At 37.3% G+C, this 18,817-nt stretch overlaps 1 protein-coding gene and 1 non-coding gene across 2 annotated transcripts; one reads left to right on the plus strand and one right to left on the minus strand.

Annotated features, from left to right (window-relative positions):
• Window positions 1-13: 13 nt before the first annotated feature.
• Window positions 14-4,125, minus strand: LOC121982348. The gene is made up of 6 exons (XM_042535367.1): window positions 3,772-4,125; window positions 3,327-3,578; window positions 2,710-2,883; window positions 2,521-2,627; window positions 871-1,202; window positions 14-735 (listed from the first exon to the last, which is right to left on the minus strand). The coding sequence occupies exons 1-6, from the start codon at window positions 3,928-3,930 to the stop codon at window positions 194-196; spliced, it is 1,566 nt and encodes a 521-aa protein (XP_042391301.1). The 5' UTR covers window positions 3,931-4,125; the 3' UTR covers window positions 14-193.
• Window positions 4,126-4,231: 106 nt separating this feature from the next.
• Window positions 4,232-4,305, plus strand: TRNAT-AGU. Its single transcript has one exon. It is a non-coding gene; the product is annotated as a tRNA-Thr (tRNA).
• Window positions 4,306-18,817: the final 14,512 nt, after the last annotated feature.

Consider the following 18,817-nt stretch of genomic DNA (forward strand, 5'->3'; position numbering starts at 1 on the left):
CATAATCATCAAATTGGAAGAAATGTACAATAATTTCTTTGAAGTTGCAAAAAGGATCTCATAAACACTTTGTGTTTTTCATATTCATTGCCAAAAAAATTTTTAAAAAAAGTTGAGGCTTTCAGAACCTACAGAAAGCAAACAGTGGCCTCCCTAATATATACAAAAATTAAGGGTAGGCGATTTATCTGGGTTATTTTTCTGCATCATCAGGTACATTGAAAAACTGCGGCATCGAGGCGATTCGAGGAAGTATCAGAAGCTCCCCATATGATTCTTTTCTCGATAACGGTGGTTGTGCACCATCAGCAAGCTCAGCCTCTGGAGTTGAATAAGGTTCTTCGTCAGATCCTGCACCAGCTTGAGTGTCATCACTATCTTTCATTTTGGAATTTAGTTTTGTACCTGCTGCCGTATCTTTGTGGAGCAGGCAGCAAAGGGAGTCGACCCTTGAGATGATGGATTGTTCATCTGATGAAGCAGCAGAAGACTGGGAATCATTCAGAAGATAGTGTGCTATATCTTCCAGCATCTCTCTGTCGGGCAGGGTGTTGCTAGGCAATGATGTTTTGCCTGAAGCCATCTGCTCAGAGATGTGATGATCTAAGTGGTTTACAAGATCGGTCATGGACATAGACCCTCTGATTCCAGGCAGTTTCAATCGATCCCACCAGTTTTGGATTCTTGATTCCATATCCTTGCCCATATTTTCTTCCCCTGACCGAGCTTCAATTCCTACAATGACATTGGTGTCAAAATTATAAAAGACCAAGGCGTTACCTGAATGATTCTCAATAGCAATAGCTTATCTTAGAACAGAAGAATTACCAAAAAGTAATGATAGTACAATACCAGAGCTTATCATATTACCTGAGCATGGCGAAGGAGTGTCCTGCGAGTCAAAATCAGGAGTTCTCCCAAAAGAATCCCGTGTTTCAGTCTTATTGGAGATCGAAGAAGTTGCGCAAGGGGAACCAGGTTCACAAAAGCCCGAGAAAGTGGTTCCACAATTATCTTTAATAACATCTTGAAAATGATTAGAATCATCTTGATCCTCGTAAACTGAGAACTGAGGGTCAAAGTAAGGAGATTCTAATATCGTATCTGGTTGCTGACTGAGGAGCTTCAAACGTGGATCACAGTCGATAAGTTTCTCAAAATTCTTGCTCAACAAAGTTTGCGAACATTGAAGGAGATGCCTCCTGCAGCATCCATTTAGATAAAGTTACAATGATGATAAAACAGAACATGTCGCATTGCATATGGTTTTCAACCAGATGGAAAAGAGAAATACCGCAACATTATTAACAGCAGTAACACATCAGTAACTTTACTGTATCCAAAACTAAAAACTAACGTTTTATGCAGTAGAAAAGAAGTTAACAAAAAAAAAAAATTCCTTCAGTCGTATTGCTTAGGCCGGAGAATATTTATATTTCACAACAATATAAATAAAGGTACGAGTCAATTAGCATACAATCTATGGAAGCTCGTAGTATGAAAATTCAGCTTTATCTATGTTTCAAACAATTTGAGATAGGAGGCAAACATATACCTTCAGCAACAATGGAAAATGTTAGCAACATCTACTATATCTCACCAAACTTAATTTAAATATGTTTGATCAAATTATACTCTAATATCTGAAGCCCAAAGTAATCTATTTTCGAGTTGTAAAGTCAAAGAACACAACATGAAATTGGGTAACCAAACAGAATATATTTTATGTTACATATCATCATAAAATATTATTAATTATATGCATATACAATATAATTTAAACTAATTTGTTAAGAGCTAAATCAAAACTTACAAATTCAAAAATTATAACCAAGATGCACAGAATTTCTTTCAATTGCTTATCAATGTTGAAAAAAATTATGAACTCTGATTAATGAATTCTGCTTGTGGTGCAGCAATTGAAAAACTATTTCCTCCCATTTATCACATCCCATTTTGTAAAGAAATCTCTTCCTTCTCGTGTTATTGTTTTTGTTTCATATTTCAATTAGTTAAACATTATAAACTCAATGGCTAATCTTCTTCCAACTGGTCTGATCTAACCCCACAATAAAATAACTTGATCGAATAAGTCAATTGAAGATGTGATTGTATACGAATGTGTGTATATGCAAAAGAGTACTTCATATGAATATCGAGAAGAAAATGCTATATGGCCTATAATAGGCGATAAAAATCTTGTGCATTTGTAATAAACAGGTGTGGTTTCCAAATCAGGAAAATTGACAATAGAGGTCAGTTCATTCTCAATGAAATCCACCATCAAAACATCAATTCATGAACATCACAACTCTAATTATTTTCTTCCACCAAAAAGGCTCTCAGAAGAATATTTAACAAAGAAAAAAATTGATTATCTTTTATTAAAGTGCTGATAATAAGAACCAAAGATTAAACCATACTACCGACCCAAAGGCCTAGGTTAGTTCCCAGTTAAGCATCAAAAGCAACAAGAGGTCAATCTCAGTTAGATGAGAAAAAAATACAAATTACATGTACCTGTGTATGCTTGCTTGGCCATTGGTAAAATCCTGAGTCGCTTGCCATAGTGTATGCTTCCTTGGTTGGGGATCAGTCTCGCGGAAAAAAAGCGGCGGTCTTGCTAACTAAAAAAAATTGCTAACTTGTTACCAAGAGGAAATGACCATCATACAACCAACAAAAATTGAGGGGGAGAAAAAATCTTACCACAATTTCCAAAGTCCCATTGACACCTTCAGAAAATGTTGCTTTAATGGTGGTAATGTCAGACCAGTGAAACTCGATCTTGCTCTTCAAGCCACCTTCAAGAACTTCCCATACAAGTTTATGTTTAGCAAAGTAGCACTTTGCCACTAGATCACCTTCGTATCTAGAAATACACTGTTTGCCAATAGAACATGGTGAACTTTCCACAAACTCAACCAATCTGGTAAAGGATTACTTCACAAAAAGATAAGAAAATTAGGATGTACTAATTCACCATCAAGCATCCATGTAATGCACCCTCGACAAGAAAATTCATTGACTTGAAATGTACTATGTTCTTATGTTAGATTGCTCGCTAAGAATTGCACGTGAAAAATAAAGAATAAAGGCAAGTAAAACCTTCATCAGAATTCTTGGACCATCTCACAGAGAGATATGAACACAAATAGGAAGAAAAGAACGAACAAGTAATTTCTGTGTAAAGCAGAACAATTGAATAAATTGGAAATACAAGAATAGAGCACTAGAATAATGCATAGACAAGATCTTTGATGACAGAAGAGGAGAGCTGCATCATTTACGTAAACCACCAAAAATTTCCTTAATAAAATCCGCACCTCCCATGCCCCAATCTTCAAATATGATGCAGGAAAATTCGAAGCTTTGATCTTGCTAGTTGAGCTCGAAGCAGCTGAGGACTTTGATTCTTTAGCATCACCAACTTCCGAGCTCTTCGAGTTAGTGGCGCAAGAAGTGCTACCTGCCTTTGCTTGAGAAAGCCTCATCTGAATCAAATCAGCAAGAGACGGACTTTTCCTTAGACGGAGGCCCAGCGGTCCAGGTTCCCCAAGCACATTGTTGTACAGAGCCTGAACCAAGGTAGCATCAGAAGCTGGAATTACCTCTTTTCAAACGCTACAGACTAATTCTTGGCAGATGTTCCAAGAGGGAGAAGAAAAGGAAAAACAAAAATGTTCTTTTTCTCCGGATCATGAGATTCGAATCAAAATAAATGTTCAAAATACCAACAATTTTGATTTGAAAGAGAAGTGACTCGTCTACCTGCTGACTCGAAGTGCTCGCGTCCCTGGATCTCTTGTGCAGAGGGCTGCGCTCGTCGTCCAAGGACTCCTCCACTTCCAACTTCACCTTCGGCGGGGAAGGAGCCGGGTGCGGGGTGGAACCAGCTCGGCGCTTGCTGGAGTCCGACGACTGAACCATACCGCAGGAAGATTCCCGAACGAGGAACCCTAGAACGCCAACTTCCGCTGCTCCTCTGCGCCTTTTCCCGTCGATCTCGTACAGAAATCGGACGATACTTCACCGCGATCGACGAAATCAAACAGAAAGAGATCTAATCGCCATGCAGGAGGAGGTGATTTCGCCGGAAGAGTGAGAGGAGCGACAGAGGTCAAATTTTGTGTTCGAAATAGGGAGACCAAATTGGTAAATCCGCAGAGACGTGACACTTCTCATTGGTATATTTAATTATATATATATTATTTTATCTTTAATAGCAATAGCTTTCATAGCTCAGTTGGTTAGAGCACCCGTTTAGTAAGCGGGAGGTCTTGAATTCAAATCTCAATGAAAGCAATTGATTTAATTTTTTTTTTTAATTTTAGGGAACTTATTATAATAATATGTAATCTATGTCAGCAATTATTTAAGAAAATGACGGCGCTACACTAGAGCGATGTCCAATCAAGTAGGAGATTCATCGAGGTCTTCTCGGACAAGAGCGGAGCCACCTCTGGCTCCAGTCCTACCTACTTTATAAAAAATAAAATAATATCTTTATATTTTTTTCATCCCATCGTAAACAAAGTCACTCCGTACGCAAATTTCATAATATCAAATTAAAAATAAATAATTTTAAATTAAAATATCAATTAGATTGACAAATTTTATAAATGATATTATATTTATATAAGTTAATAAATATATTAACTCTAACTTATTTATTTTTTTATCCTAAACTTGTCTGTAGGACCGTGTGGTTTTCTCTCCGCAGTAAGCAAGTAATTTACCGTTCAAATGTAATTTTAATTTTTCTTCAATAACCAAAAGTTTTGTCACCAGCCGCACGAGAGGTGGTTGATGAGGCAACGAGCGATGGCTGCTCGTGAGGCAGGTGCTGTCTCGCCAAGCAATAAGTAATCGCTTCACGAGCGGCAGCTAGTCCATTGCCTTGTTAGCCAATGAGCGATATAAGTCCAGGTATATAGACATAGATTATTTCTCATACTTTCATTTAACATATATTAATCTAATGTCAAATTTACCAGTTTGCTCATAATTCTTGATAGTTCAACTCTCAAGGCTCTTGATTGGTGCACCCTTAGCTTGATCGAAAGTTAATTATCTGTATTCTTTGAATTTTATATTTTCTAACTGAAGTTAGTTTTATGGAGTATGGACGAAGGTTCTAATGTCCTAGCATTTCTTAGATAGCAGCGGGTAAGATGAATACTATTGCACCACTATATGATCTTGCCTTATATTACTTGAAAAAATTTATAAGACTAGTATCATTAATCTTTTTATTATTGATTAAGAATGTAATTTGATCACTATACTATGAAAAATTTTAAAATTTATCAACTATTTCTAAATTATATCAAAATTAATTGATATAAATAAGACAAGAACTTATAATTTGATTGACTGCTTTTTTTTTTTTATAATTTATACATTATAATTATATCGTTTACTTATATATTGAATATAATATATTTATTTAATTGATAGATTCATTTTATTTTTACTGTTTCTATTTCTACAGTAATAATAGAATGGACATTTTTAACTATGATCATGTTAAAATAAATTTTTATACAAAATAGTAGAAGAAATTTTAGTAGATTATAATTTATATTGAACAGAAGTTGATTGAAAAAAATAACTATGATGTAATAATTAATGAATTTGAATATAAAAATTATGGAAGAACACAATTTCAATAGTATCTTTGCTATATGCTTTGAATATTGAATATTAAATACTTTTGTTCTATATTTGAAAAAAAATTAATATTCACATATTTTAAAATTAATTAATTATATTAATTATAGTCAATGACCAACCCAAGTAGCTTTAAATCCTGGCTTCACCCTTCTTGGATGAACAATATGGTGTCGCACGTGACACTAGTATTTGTGCAAACTATTAAGAACCATACACTAATCAATTAATTTCCATGGACGTGTAAAGGAAACGAATTGAATATGTAAAAAAATTTAAAGCTCAAATTCAGTTTGAAATAGACATATTTAAGTTTGAGTTCGATTCGAACCTCAAAAAATTTAAAATATTTAATTCGAGTTCGGTTCGAATTAAGGCTCAGGTTTGAGTTCAACTTGAAATATTCGAATATGTTCACGAACTATTCGAGTTATTGTTCGAAAATAGGTTCAAAAAGCTCGAAATTTATTTATTTAATATATATTTAACTTATATTAATAAATATTAAGGTTCACGAGTGGCTCGAACAATATAATTTGGGTTCGAATTTGATTCGAAAAAAAGTTCGAACATATTCGAGTTTAGCTCGAATTCGATAAATTCAAATATGAATCGAATATTTTTCAAACCGACTTAAAAAGCTCGCGAGTCGACTCAATTCATTTGCAATCCTAATTCTTATCATGGCAACATATTTGTCAATTGACAACGTGCTATTATTCTATCCACGGCCTATATTGTACATACGCTATATAACTATACACTTTTAAAAGTCTTACCGTGCGCGATGTGCATTGTGATTACGATTATTCACGGTGCGCTATGTAATTGTAATTAATATCATGAACTAAAATTGAAACAAACATAATATCAAAACTCAAACAATTATCATACTATATTAGTTATCGCGCGTATATGTGTAATATAATATATGAATATGCTTAAATTAATGTCCCAAGTCCATAAACCCCAACAATAAGTTAATGTAATGAACTTTCTCGTAAAAAAATTAATTAATTTTTTATATGTGATATTAAATTGATAATTAGATACTATATTTGATCTTAGTAAAAAAAACCGAGAAAGATATATTTTTTAATGTCGCTAATCTAAAGTATTTATAAAAATTTCTCCACTTACTGTATTGTGTATTGTGAATCTTAAGATGTGAAACTAAAGTGAATGTATATTTTTTATAAAAAAAGTAATTAAAAAAATTACTAATAAGATTTAAAATTATTTTCAGTATAAAAAAAATGACATTAATACAATTTAATTTTGAGTTTAGTCAAAATTAATTATTAAATGATCGGATTCTTAATTAATAAGTAAGATTCAACCATCAACCCCACACTAAGTAAAATAATAAGATATTAATGTTCACAATTGTGAAATATGCCATATATGACGATTTATAAATCTTTAACCGTTAATATTTAATTTTAACAACATGATTTGTGTTTAAATGTGGTAGATAATTTTTATTTACAATATATATTTTTCATGTATATCATTATTTATATAAGTATAATAATATTAACAATACACATTGGTGACAAAAGATGAATACGTTCGTCTCCATAAATAGAAGAAGTAATGTGTGTCTTAAATAAATAATAATAATAATAATAATAATGATGATGATGTTATTTTAATGTTAATTTAGCTCATAAAGATAGAGATGAAGAAGGCAAAGAAGGAGCGGCAAAGGCATGTTCTTCTTCTCCTTCGTAATCTCCATTTCCAAATCGTGCTCCCCGTCTTGTACTGCAATATTCAGCTCCCATCTCGGTTTTTTGCTCGCTTCTTTAGCAACTGTGACTGATTTTGTTTTATTGACAAAAGAAGAAGAGTAGTGGGAGGAGAATAATTAATGGCTGCTGACCACCATTCTCTGCAGAACTCCTTGAATGATGTATGCACTACACCCAGTGGTGTGGCCAATTCGACTAGGAGGGGCAATTTAATTTAAAAAACATGATTAGTCTTACAATAAAGAGAGGAAGACAAGATAAAACATGACTAGTTTTACGATGATAATAAAATCTTAAAAATGTTGCTGGAAGCGGTTAGCAACAATTGATGCTGCATTTATTAATTACTGGAGAAGAGAAAAGAGAATTCTTGTGCTTTAGAAGAGGCGAGGAAAAAATTATAATTTTACTTATATTCGAGAAGAGAAGGAGAAGAAACAAATGGAGAAGAAGAGGAAGGGAAAAAAAATAAAAGAAAGAAATGAATGAAGGGGTTCCAACTTACGTAAGTAAAAGAGGGAGAGAAAATAATGAAAAGTTTCATCAAAAATATTCTAATTTTTTTTTAAATCAGTCAAACTCGTTTAAATATTAAACTTGGTTCGATCATAACTCAACTTTAAATCAATCCTGATTTGAGCCAAAATAATCCTTATCTCCATATCTACTCGTTCGATTTAGTTCGAATCCGATTCAATTTTAATTTAACTTTCTTACTTCATATCCTATTATATATTTTATTTTTAAAATTCAATATTTAATATTTCAAATTGTTATATTTTTTCATAGAAATAGTCCTAATGGATAACTTAAGTCACGGGGTTTTTTTAAATATATGATCAATTTTAATTTTTGACGTGATGAATGAACTTTCAAATATACATACATTAGTTTTTAATAAAATATGAGAGGGCGGTCACACTCTCTCTCCCCTCTCTCCTTATGATTATGCCCTGACCACACCAAACTGTTTGAGGATTAACATTTATCAAAAAAACAGAAATGGTCCTTTTTTTTCCCTATATATCTCTTCTCCTTTTTGCCTTCTTCCTTCTTCCTATGCCTTCTTTCTTCTTCCTACTTCCTTCTTCCTTCTTCCTATGCCTTCTACCTTCTTCCTTCCAAGATCCTGCCTTAGAGACTGCTAGAGAACCTTTTAGTGGTGCACCATGCATGAGAAGCTCAAGCTGCCAGCATGATCTGAGTACTCCATGTATCCTCTCCAGGCCTGGTTGGATAAGGGCATGCAGATCATGTTGAAGCTTCGATCTACTGGTGGAGCACCAAGTTTTTATTTTCTTTTCCTTTTTTCTTTCTTTAGCCAAATGATTCATTGATGGCGGTTTGGCAACTGGAAGAAGGTTGAATTTTTCTCTTGCAAAACAAATAACTTCGTTTATTTTTTCTATGTTGATTTGGTTTCATTATATTAAATGGTGATTTAACATAATAGTTTCTCTAGTGTTTTCAGATCTTGGAAGGAATTAAGCTGATCCTTAATCATCTTGCTTATTTGTTATGCTCCTGCCCAACAGAGTTTGGGGCTCAACCCTAGAAATCATCTGATGTATGCAAGTTTGTGACTGATTTGCAGTGCCAATGGATGAATATATAGTTCATAAATCTAATTTTTAGTTACCACCAGATATCAAAGTCTTTGGCTCAACTAATCTCGGGTGATCTTGTCTAGAAGCCGAGTCAGAGAAAGCCGACGAAGGTGGTGTCGGCGTTGATGGAGCGGCGACTTTGACACACCCTTGTTGGTTACTACACTTGGATTCCATTTTCTGTTCCTCTGTAAAAAAATTTGTACAAGTACAGAACTTAACCTAGCTACCCATGTGCTCTACTGAAGTTAAACTTGGATTGCAAACGATGCGTAACATTATTAATCTAAGTTGTTCTTCAGAAATTAAACTTGGATTAGAAACGATACTTAACATTTTTATTCCAAGTTTAATCGATGTGTGTGTCGGAAACTTGGACCCCCTTGTGGTACCAGAGGTTTGTGATAACGGAACCGGTGGAACTTGGGTCATGCACACACCCAGACAAGCACACGGAGTGTTAGAGACTAAAAATCAGGGAAAACCTATTTAAGCTACCCATTTAAATGAGGAAAAATTTTATTTTTATTTTTCTTTTCCCTTTTCTTTTTTCTTCTCCCATCGTCAAACCCCTCACCCGACCGACCCTTTCCCCTTCCTCCTCTTCTTCTTCTTCTTCTCTTCGTCTTCCCCACCGATGGTGCCGCCTCACTCCGCTTCTTCTCCCTCCCGCGGACAAAAGGAGTGGCCAAAGGGAAGTCGGACACTTCTCCTCTCGATCTCCACTGTTCTCCTCGCCTCTGCCCCGAATTCCCCTCTCCGATCTCCACCCAACTGCTGCCATTGGCCAGCCAAAGTCCATCTCCTCCTCTCCACTCGTTCCACTGTTGCCTGCTGACGATCGGCGCTGCCCTTTGCTCTTCACAACGACGTCGTCTCACTGTCTCATCCACCCGATCCACTCGCACTGCCTACGGCTCAGAGCAAGGGATCGCTGAGGTCGAGCTCTAGACTTAGATCATCGTTCGAATCACAGATTTCCTCTTTCGATCATCAGAGTCCTAGACTCGATCTTTCGTCTCCGAGTCGTGCCCTAATCACTGCTTGCTGTCACCACTTGCTGACGCCACCTGCGCACTAGTCGCCGACCATGGGAGAGCAGGGAGTGTAGCTTAATTTCTGGTGGACACCTCTCCTTTCCTCGAACACACCGGCCTCTGTTTGATTTCTGCCTTCACGAGGAAAGAGGAAGTTAGATAGCAGTGGGTGGTTGGTCTGAAGTTGCTGGATTTTGGCCACCACAGCACTGAATGCCTGGTTATTTTCTTGATATCCATCTTTGATTCGATCAGTGTAAGTGTTTTCAGCAAGTGAGTTTCTGTTCTGTAGATCTGATATATAAATTGAATTAGGTATGAATTGGATTATATGGTTGGATGATAGATTTATATTAGGTGAGTTTAGAATTGATTAAGTATAAATTTAAATCTAAATGGAATAACTAGGGTTAAGGAAACTAACCCTAGTTGACCGTTGAGATATATTTAATTAGGGTTAAATGATGATCTAATCTAAGCTTCGGGTTAGATCTGATTTATATAGTTAACAGAGATTAAATGGAATTAAAAATCTAGTTTCTTAATCAGATTAGGAGTTTGATTTAGCTATTTTTCTTACAATAAAACTTAGCTAAACTGTACGATTTATTACAGGACTTTAATTCGGAATGAGCACTTCGACATAGCGATTGTTTAGCTCAATCTACATTTGAGGCGGGTACCTTGATTTATCTTTTAGATATTGGCATTTGATATGCATAGTGGATTTTAATGAGTAGTAATAATTATGTCATATCTGCATCGGTATGTCATTGCTTGATTCCTTCAACATGTTTATATATTACCTGTTTTGCATCCATTACCCTCTTGATTATTTATGCTGATGGAGGTAGTGACATACCATGTCTTATGATATACTGGACTAGACATTTATCATATCTGATACGTGTACCTAGATCTTTTTATTTGAGCCATTTTATTTTGGTACATGTTTTATGGAGGTAGATATGGTTAGGATTTTCATGCTTAGTGTCATGCATCATCTCGCATGATTGCATGCTGAGCGATTGACAGCTCCATTATTGTTGAGCTCATCGTCAATTACATGGATCTACGCACACAACCACTCATTAGGTTAGTGGTATATCAGACAAGGTGTGTGGCAGTTTGCTCTGTCAGTGCTTTGCTGGTCCACTCATGGGTAGCGTGATGCAGCGTGGTAGCACGACAGGGGTCTCTCCTTTGGATTGTCTCAGGGAGATGAGAGCATTGAGCTTCCCCACTTATGATTTAGGGTAGGAGGATAGGTGTACTCTGACAGCATCCTGTTCACTCGGTCACTTATCAGGACCAGTGATAGCAGAGTGCACAGTTGTCATAGCCTTACCCACTTAGTCTCACTATCGTGTGTGAGATGCCTAACTGGCATCAGGGGTGACCATGTTATTTGCATCATATGCATGGATTGCATTTATTGCTTGCGTTTGCTGCACTTTGTTTGCTGCATATTTGATGGATGCATATGATTGACATGCATACAAGAGATATGACATTTTTGGTCTGACGACCTTATTATTCCAATAGGAGGTCCTGGTGAGTACATCTTCTCCCATTCCTTTCAGTTTTGTATTTTCCATTATTATTCCAGGAGACTGTACGCATAATTGTTACTATTGGTTATTTATTACTATGCATGTCAGCTTGGTATCCGCTGAGTGTTGGACTCACCTCGTTGATTTTTACCATTTCAGGTTAAAGCTGTCAGGAGGTTCTAGTCGCTAGTCCCCACCCTGAGTCGCGACGATTTTCTACCTTTGGACTTGTGATTTTCTACCATTTCGGGTTGAAGCTGTTGGACTTATATTTTTATATATTTGTGATGTATAACTATACTCGTGAATTTTTATTGAGTTTTGGTCTACTGCCTTTGTTTTCCGCTGCGTTGAATTTTTGTTGTGGGTTTAAGTTTCTGTAGTATTAGTGGAGTAGGTTTTATTTAAATAAACTACGTGATTGTGTCAGCCAGAGGTTGAGTTAATATAAACTGCGTGGGTTGTTAGTTATTTTTATTATTATTGTTCGGTCATGTTGGTCGAGGTTTGTGTGGCCCTGAGAGCTTTGTAGTAATGTTTCATATTATCACCGGTACAGGGGAGATGCTGCCGAAATTTTCTCGGACAGGGACTCCCCCGGGGCGTGACAATTTCAAACATAGAATGATTCTGTGTGTTGAATTCGATAGGATCAGTCGATTGGTGATTCTGGCAGTCGACTGATTCCAGTCTGAAATTATTTTCAACACTGGATTCTGACCGGGTCAACTTGTTGGAGCAATCTAGTGACCCTAGGTTTTGATGTTTGGGCAAATGTTTAAGTTAGGTTTATTGTTGTATTTGATATGCATTGTGAGTGTGCAGGATACAGGTACAACAAGGAAGTCCAAGTGTGATCTTAGCAAAGGAGGAAAGTCCAAGGATGAGTCTTGGCGGTGTAAGTCCAAGCATGTAGTCTTGGCAACGTAAGTCCAAGTGTAACTTGGCAATGGATGAAGTCCCGGAGGCGCGACCTCTTGGCAAAGGAAGACCCGATAACAATGACAAGGCCGATGGAAGCTCCAGAAGGCAAGACGTGAAGGATGGGGAGGCATCCGAGGGACGCAAGGCTGATGGAGGAGGCTAGAAGGCTAGGTCTAGGTTGGTCGGGCAGGGACGAGTGCTGAGAGATTGTACTCGGAGTAAAATACTAGAATTAGGGTTTCTGTAGCAGTACTGTAGTGTTCTGTAGCAATCGATTGCATGTTTTAGCAGTCGACTGGTGCAGTCGACTGAGGCAGTCGACTGGCAGTGTGAAATCGAGCCGTTGGGGTGTAACGGTCGAATTTCCACAGAGGGCAGTCGACTGCATGTTTTAGCAGTCGACTGGTAGGCGGGGTTTTCAACCTGTGGGCTATAAAACCAAAGCTTGGGAGCTTGGTTTGATTTGACGAAATTATACTTGGTTAAGGTCTAATTAGTAGTCTACAAGTGCTCAAGAGTTTTCCTTGTGTCCAAGAGGTCTTGGTGAGTTTGTAGTGAGGTTTCTCCACCCACAAGGAGTTTGAGCTAGCCGGAGGTCTTCCGGGGAGTAATCCACCGACGGATAGGGATCGCCCACCTTACGGACACGCCGTGGAGTAGGAGCTTTATTTCCGAACCACGTAAATGATCGTGTAGCTTGGTTTGCATTCTTTCTTGTCTTGTATTTTGTTTAGCTTGTTTATTTTTGTATTATTCCGCTGCGCAAGCTAACAACGTAGGAAGCGAATGATTTGGGTGAGCCGCTATTCACCCCCCTCTAGTGGGCACATCGGTCCTAACAATTGGTATCAGAGCGAGGGCGCTCTTCTACGGACTAACCGCCAAGAGAGCAAGAAGCTAGAGGAAGAAAAAGATGGAGTCCGAAGGACCGCTCGGATGGGATATTCGAATTCCACCTCCGTACGACAAAGAAGACTTCAATTATTGGAGGAAGCGGTTGGAGACATGGTTCCAAATGGATTGGAACCAATGGGTTGTCTTGAGTGACCCATTTGAAGCTCCTACGGACAAGAAGGGTAAACGCCTCCGACCTCGGCATTGGACCGAAGAGCAACGGGAACAAGCGGAGGCCGATAAGAAGGTAACAAAAATCTTGTTAAATATATTACCTTCTAACATCCTTTTGAGTGTAGGTGAATACACAAGTGCATGTGATCTTTGGAAAAAGATCATTGTCCATCATGAGAACCCTACACAAATCCAAGAAGAGGAGAAGCCCAAGGAGAAGGGCTCATTGGTCCAAGAAGAGAAGGACCAATCGAATGTTGACATAAGTTCAACATTCGAGGAGGAGAAGGAAGATGAGGAGGTATCATCCACATCTTCAAGGGAGGAAGAAATGGAATCATCCACATCTTCAAGTGAAGAGGAAGAAGAGAAATCCGAGGAAGAGAGATCTTGGAAGCTCAACCCTCCACCTCAACTACCAAGAAGAGCACAAAGGACCGCATCAAATGTTTTGAGTGTGGTAAGATAGGGCACTACAAGAGTAGGTGTCCTTCACTCAAGAAGGTAAAGGAGGTAAACCCTAAACTCACTAAAGTTAATTTAGAAACTAATGTGAGTTGTAGGAAGAAGAAGAAGGAGAAGAAGCACATTAGGTGCTTTACATGTGGTGAGTGGGGTCACTACCACACAAAGTGCCCAAGGAAAGGAGAGCTCATGAAATTGGCGTACTTGAAGAAGTGGGAGAAGAAGGGAGCTTCCAAGGTAAAAACCAAGGTATCATTTAATGAATTCATTCCGTTGACACATGATAAAAAGCATGCTAGAAACAACTCTTATCATCTTAATGTTATTTATCATGAGAATAGGAGGCATGATAACCTTAAGGATAAATATATTCCTCCTCATGCTAGATTTGCCACACCTGGTTAGGAAGGTAAATAACAACTTAGGCAATAACACCAAGGATTTTAGATATATGCCTAAAAATAGAAATGCTCAAGGATTCAATGAAAAACCAAAATCTAGGGATTTATGGGGTGAAAATCAAGTCTTGAGGACAAGACTTGATAATTTAGAAAGGACCTTAACAAGAATGGAAAATATTCTTAAGGGTCAAAATGATCATAACCTAGGAAAAGCTAGACAAGAGCCATCCAATGGCTATAGAGGTTTGGGATACAAACCTAAAGCCAAGAAGGATATGACTTCCTTTCATAGGGTTCCATATAGTTATGGGACCAACCCTAGGTTTAGAGGTCAAGTTAAAGATACTAGGGAAGGAATCCCTAAGAGTATTTTTGGCAAGACCAATGTGACTAAGACTTCTAAGAAGTCCAACAAAGTCACAAAGAAGGTCACAAGGGAGGTCATCCCTAAAGTTGATCTAATAAAGGTGACTAAGGCTCCAAAAAGGCCTAATAAAGTCACAAATAAGGTTACAAAGGGAGTTAACCCTAGAAGTGACCTAGTGGAAGTGACCAAGGCTTCTAAGAAGCCAAGAAAGGTTCTTAGGAAGGTATCTAGGGAAGTCATCCCTAGTGAGTACCTAGAACATCCAAGGAGCACCAATAGGTATTGGGTTCCTAGGAATATATTCTCTACACCCTAGATGGGTTTAGAGAGTTTCAACTCCGATTGGAAAGGTAGTTAACCCAACCTTGGGAAAGTTGACACTTGAGAGCATTTTCAAGGTGATTGTTAACCTTTGAAAATGAAAAGGATGATAAGTGTTACTCTTTGAAAAAGTAAAATGTGTCAAAGTTTGAGGAGTTGAATCTAATTTAAATTGACACACTTGAGAGAAGCAAAAGCAATGCCAAATTTGGAATTCGACATTTTATTATGGAATTAAGGGAAATGTAAACCTTAATCCAAATTATCACTCTTGGAGAGAGTAACATGTGCCAAATCTTAAGGAATTATCTTTGAATTAAATTGACACAATTTGGAGAATCATAAGAAATACCAAGTTGGGATTTTGGTATCTTCTTAGTGATTTAAGAGAAATCTAGGTCCTAATGTAAAATATTTACTCTTTGGAAGAGTAAAATGTGTCAAACGTTGAGGATTTGAACTTAATTTAAATTGACACATTTAGAAAAGGATAAGAAATGCCAAGTTGGGGTTTTGGCATTTTCATGAGAAAGCATGGGCAATCTAGGGTTAAATTTTGAGTTAGCTAGGTTTAAGGACACTTAGATAGGTAATCTAGGTATCTTATGTATACTAATTTGTCATGTTTTGTTTGCCCATCATATGTCATGACATTATATCTATTTTTTTCATTCATCTTTATTATGAAAAACATAAAAATATCATGTCATGTCATACATACATCATGTAGTTATAGCATGCTTTTCATTTTGAAAATTGCTTATTTTGATGTATGTCATGTAACATCATGAATTACTTTAATTCCCTTGTTATTTAAGGACAAATGACATCTATTATAAATGGTAAATATCCCAACAAGAGGGATTATATCAAGTGACATCCTAGATGGATGATCATGATTTTTACAATGCCTAAATAGAGATGCATGATCCCTTAGTTTGGGGCAAGACCAAATATACATCTCACAAAGAACTATAAGGTGACTTGTATGTATTTTAATACACGTTAGATATAAGTGAGATGTTAAGATGGTGAACTAAACTCAAGATGTTGATCTAGTGTATCTTGTTGAGTTTTAGGTTCATCAAAACACATAGTTATGTGTCTTCCAATCATTGGGAAAGCTAATGTACAAGTCATGTGCATTGAGCCCAAAGAACGTGGTTGGATATTGGTTTTAAAAATGATTTCAAAATACTTTTGAAAAACCTTGGTGAAGACTATCTTTTGATAGTAATCATCATTGGAAAGTTAGACACAAACTAGGAGAAAACATTGAAATTTTCAAGAGTTTTCAAATTTGTGTCAATCTTTGAAAATAGGAAGTATTTTCATAGAAAACTATTTTTCCTTGATAAAGTACTATAAATAATGTTTACATGAGTTTTCATGATTTAAACAAGTATGGTTTGGTTAAGAAAAACCAAAGTGAAGTTTCGGTTGAGGTTAGTTTCATTATTGAATTTTTAACCTCAAAACTTCATGTTTTGGTTTTCCTAATTATTTAGGAACCCCAAGTCATTGTTGGTGCAATGATAGAAGTTTAACCATGTTTTTAGGGGGAGTTACTCCTTTAAAATATAAAAATCTTTTCCAAGACCAAAAGGACGTCAAATGTTAAGGTAGCACATGACATTGGTATGAGAGGTGTTACCAAGGACAAGGGAGAGTCATCCAAAGCCAATAAGAAGGAATATGCTAGGGTAGCATATTATTATAGCAAGGATGAGGTGTCCAAGATTAAGTACAAGAAGAAATTAACCAAGGACAAGGTGTCCAAGGTTAAGAAGGTTAGATTTGTAGGCCAAGTGTCACCGGAGGTGTACCGATGTGGTCTAGCGATTTTGGATGAGTCACTTAGGGAGGTGGCTAAGGCTAAGAGCTCTAGGGGGAGCTCTAAGAGTCAATTTGGGATCCATGGACAATGGATCTCAAGTGAGTTTTACTTGGGAGTCTAGGGAAGTCATGGGTTGTGCCAAATGGTTTGGAGACGGACTTGAGTCTCAAACCTAGGGATTTGGCACAATTGGATTGTGTTTCATGCTTGGAAATATGACATTGGGGTCATATAGCATGATAATTGATTTTGGATGTATAGATGTCATATAAACCAATGCTTGAGATGCATTGTGGGTTAGTATTGGCAAATACATCAAGTGGAAGCCAAAACTAGGACTTTAGGTCAAGGTTCAATTGAACCATTTAGCTAGTTTTGAGTTTTGTGTCAATCTTGGGATTACTGATAGATACATTTTTGAATGTATTTTTCCCAAGTATACATGGGTAAAACAGATCTCTCCACAAAATTTGGGGATTTTTGGAGGTCTGTAGAATTATTGGTGCATTTATGAAGTTAGGTCAGAAATGCTGAAAAAGGCTGAATAACTGTGCCAATCGACTGCTAGTTTTAGCAGTCGACTGCACCAGTCGGCTGCTAAAACATGCAGTCGACTGGCTGGAAACAGAAACATTATGTTCGCTCAACCAGTAGCGACCAGTTGACTGGTACTTCTTGCAGTCGACTGATACGGTCTAAAAATATTTTTCAGCACTAGAAAATGACTAAAAGAGAGGTGAACATGTATGTAATCTTATGGAAAATTAATACATGATGTTTATGACCATTAAAGGTCAAAGAGTCCAATAATTGAGATATTGTTGGAGCTCTTTTTGATGTATGGTAAAGGGGGAGAAATTTAGATTTAAGTGAGAAACCTACACATCTTTGCAAAAAATCCTAACTCGAGGGGGAGCTTAGGTGAAGGGGGAGTGATTGCTCATTTATTAGCAAAGGGGGAGAAGTTTACCTTTGCAAGAAATCCTAACTCAAGGGGGATCTTAGGTGAAGGGGGAGCCTAGGATTAGGTTCTATGATTTATGCATGTGTAGATTGCATGTTTATTTGCATTATTATTGATATATTGTTTCCCTAACTTAAACGGTTTGCCAAACATCAAAAAGGGGGAGATTGTTGGAGCATCTAGTGACCCTAGGTTTTGATGTTTGGGCAAATGTTTAAGTTAGGTTTATTGTTGTATTTGATATGCATTGTGAGTGTGCAGGATACAGGTACAACAAGGAAGTCCAAGTGTGATCTTAGCAAAGGAGGAAAGTCCAAGGATGAGTCTTGGCGGTGTAAGTCCAAGCATGTAGTCTTGGCAACGTAAGTCCAAGTGTAACTTGGCAATGGATGAAGTCCCGGAGGCGCGACCTCTTGGCAAAGGAAGACCCGATAACAATGACAAGGCCGATGGAAGCTCCAGAAGGCAAGACGTGAAGGATGGGGAGGCATCCGAGGGACGCAAGGCTGATGGAGGAGGCTAGAAGGCTAGGTCTAGGTTGGTCGGGCAGGGACGAGTGCTGAGAGATTGTACTCGGAGTAAAATACTAGAATTAGGGTTTACTGTAGCAGTATTGTAGCAGTCGACTGCATGTTTTAGCAGTCGACTGGGGCAGTCGACTGGCAGCGAACAGAATGTGTGAAATCGAGCCGTTGGGGTGTAACGGTCGAATTTCCACAGAGGGCAGCCGACTGGTAAGCGGGGTTTTCAACCCGCGGGCTATAAAACCAAAGCTTGGGAGCTTGGTTTGATTTGACGAAATTAGACTTGGTTAAGGTCTAATTAGTAGTCTACAAGTGCTCAAGA

The sequence above is a fragment of the Zingiber officinale genome, chromosome 5A, assembly GCF_018446385.1.
Source record: "Zingiber officinale cultivar Zhangliang chromosome 5A, Zo_v1.1, whole genome shotgun sequence".
Classification (NCBI taxonomy): domain Eukaryota; kingdom Viridiplantae; phylum Streptophyta; class Magnoliopsida; order Zingiberales; family Zingiberaceae; genus Zingiber; species Zingiber officinale.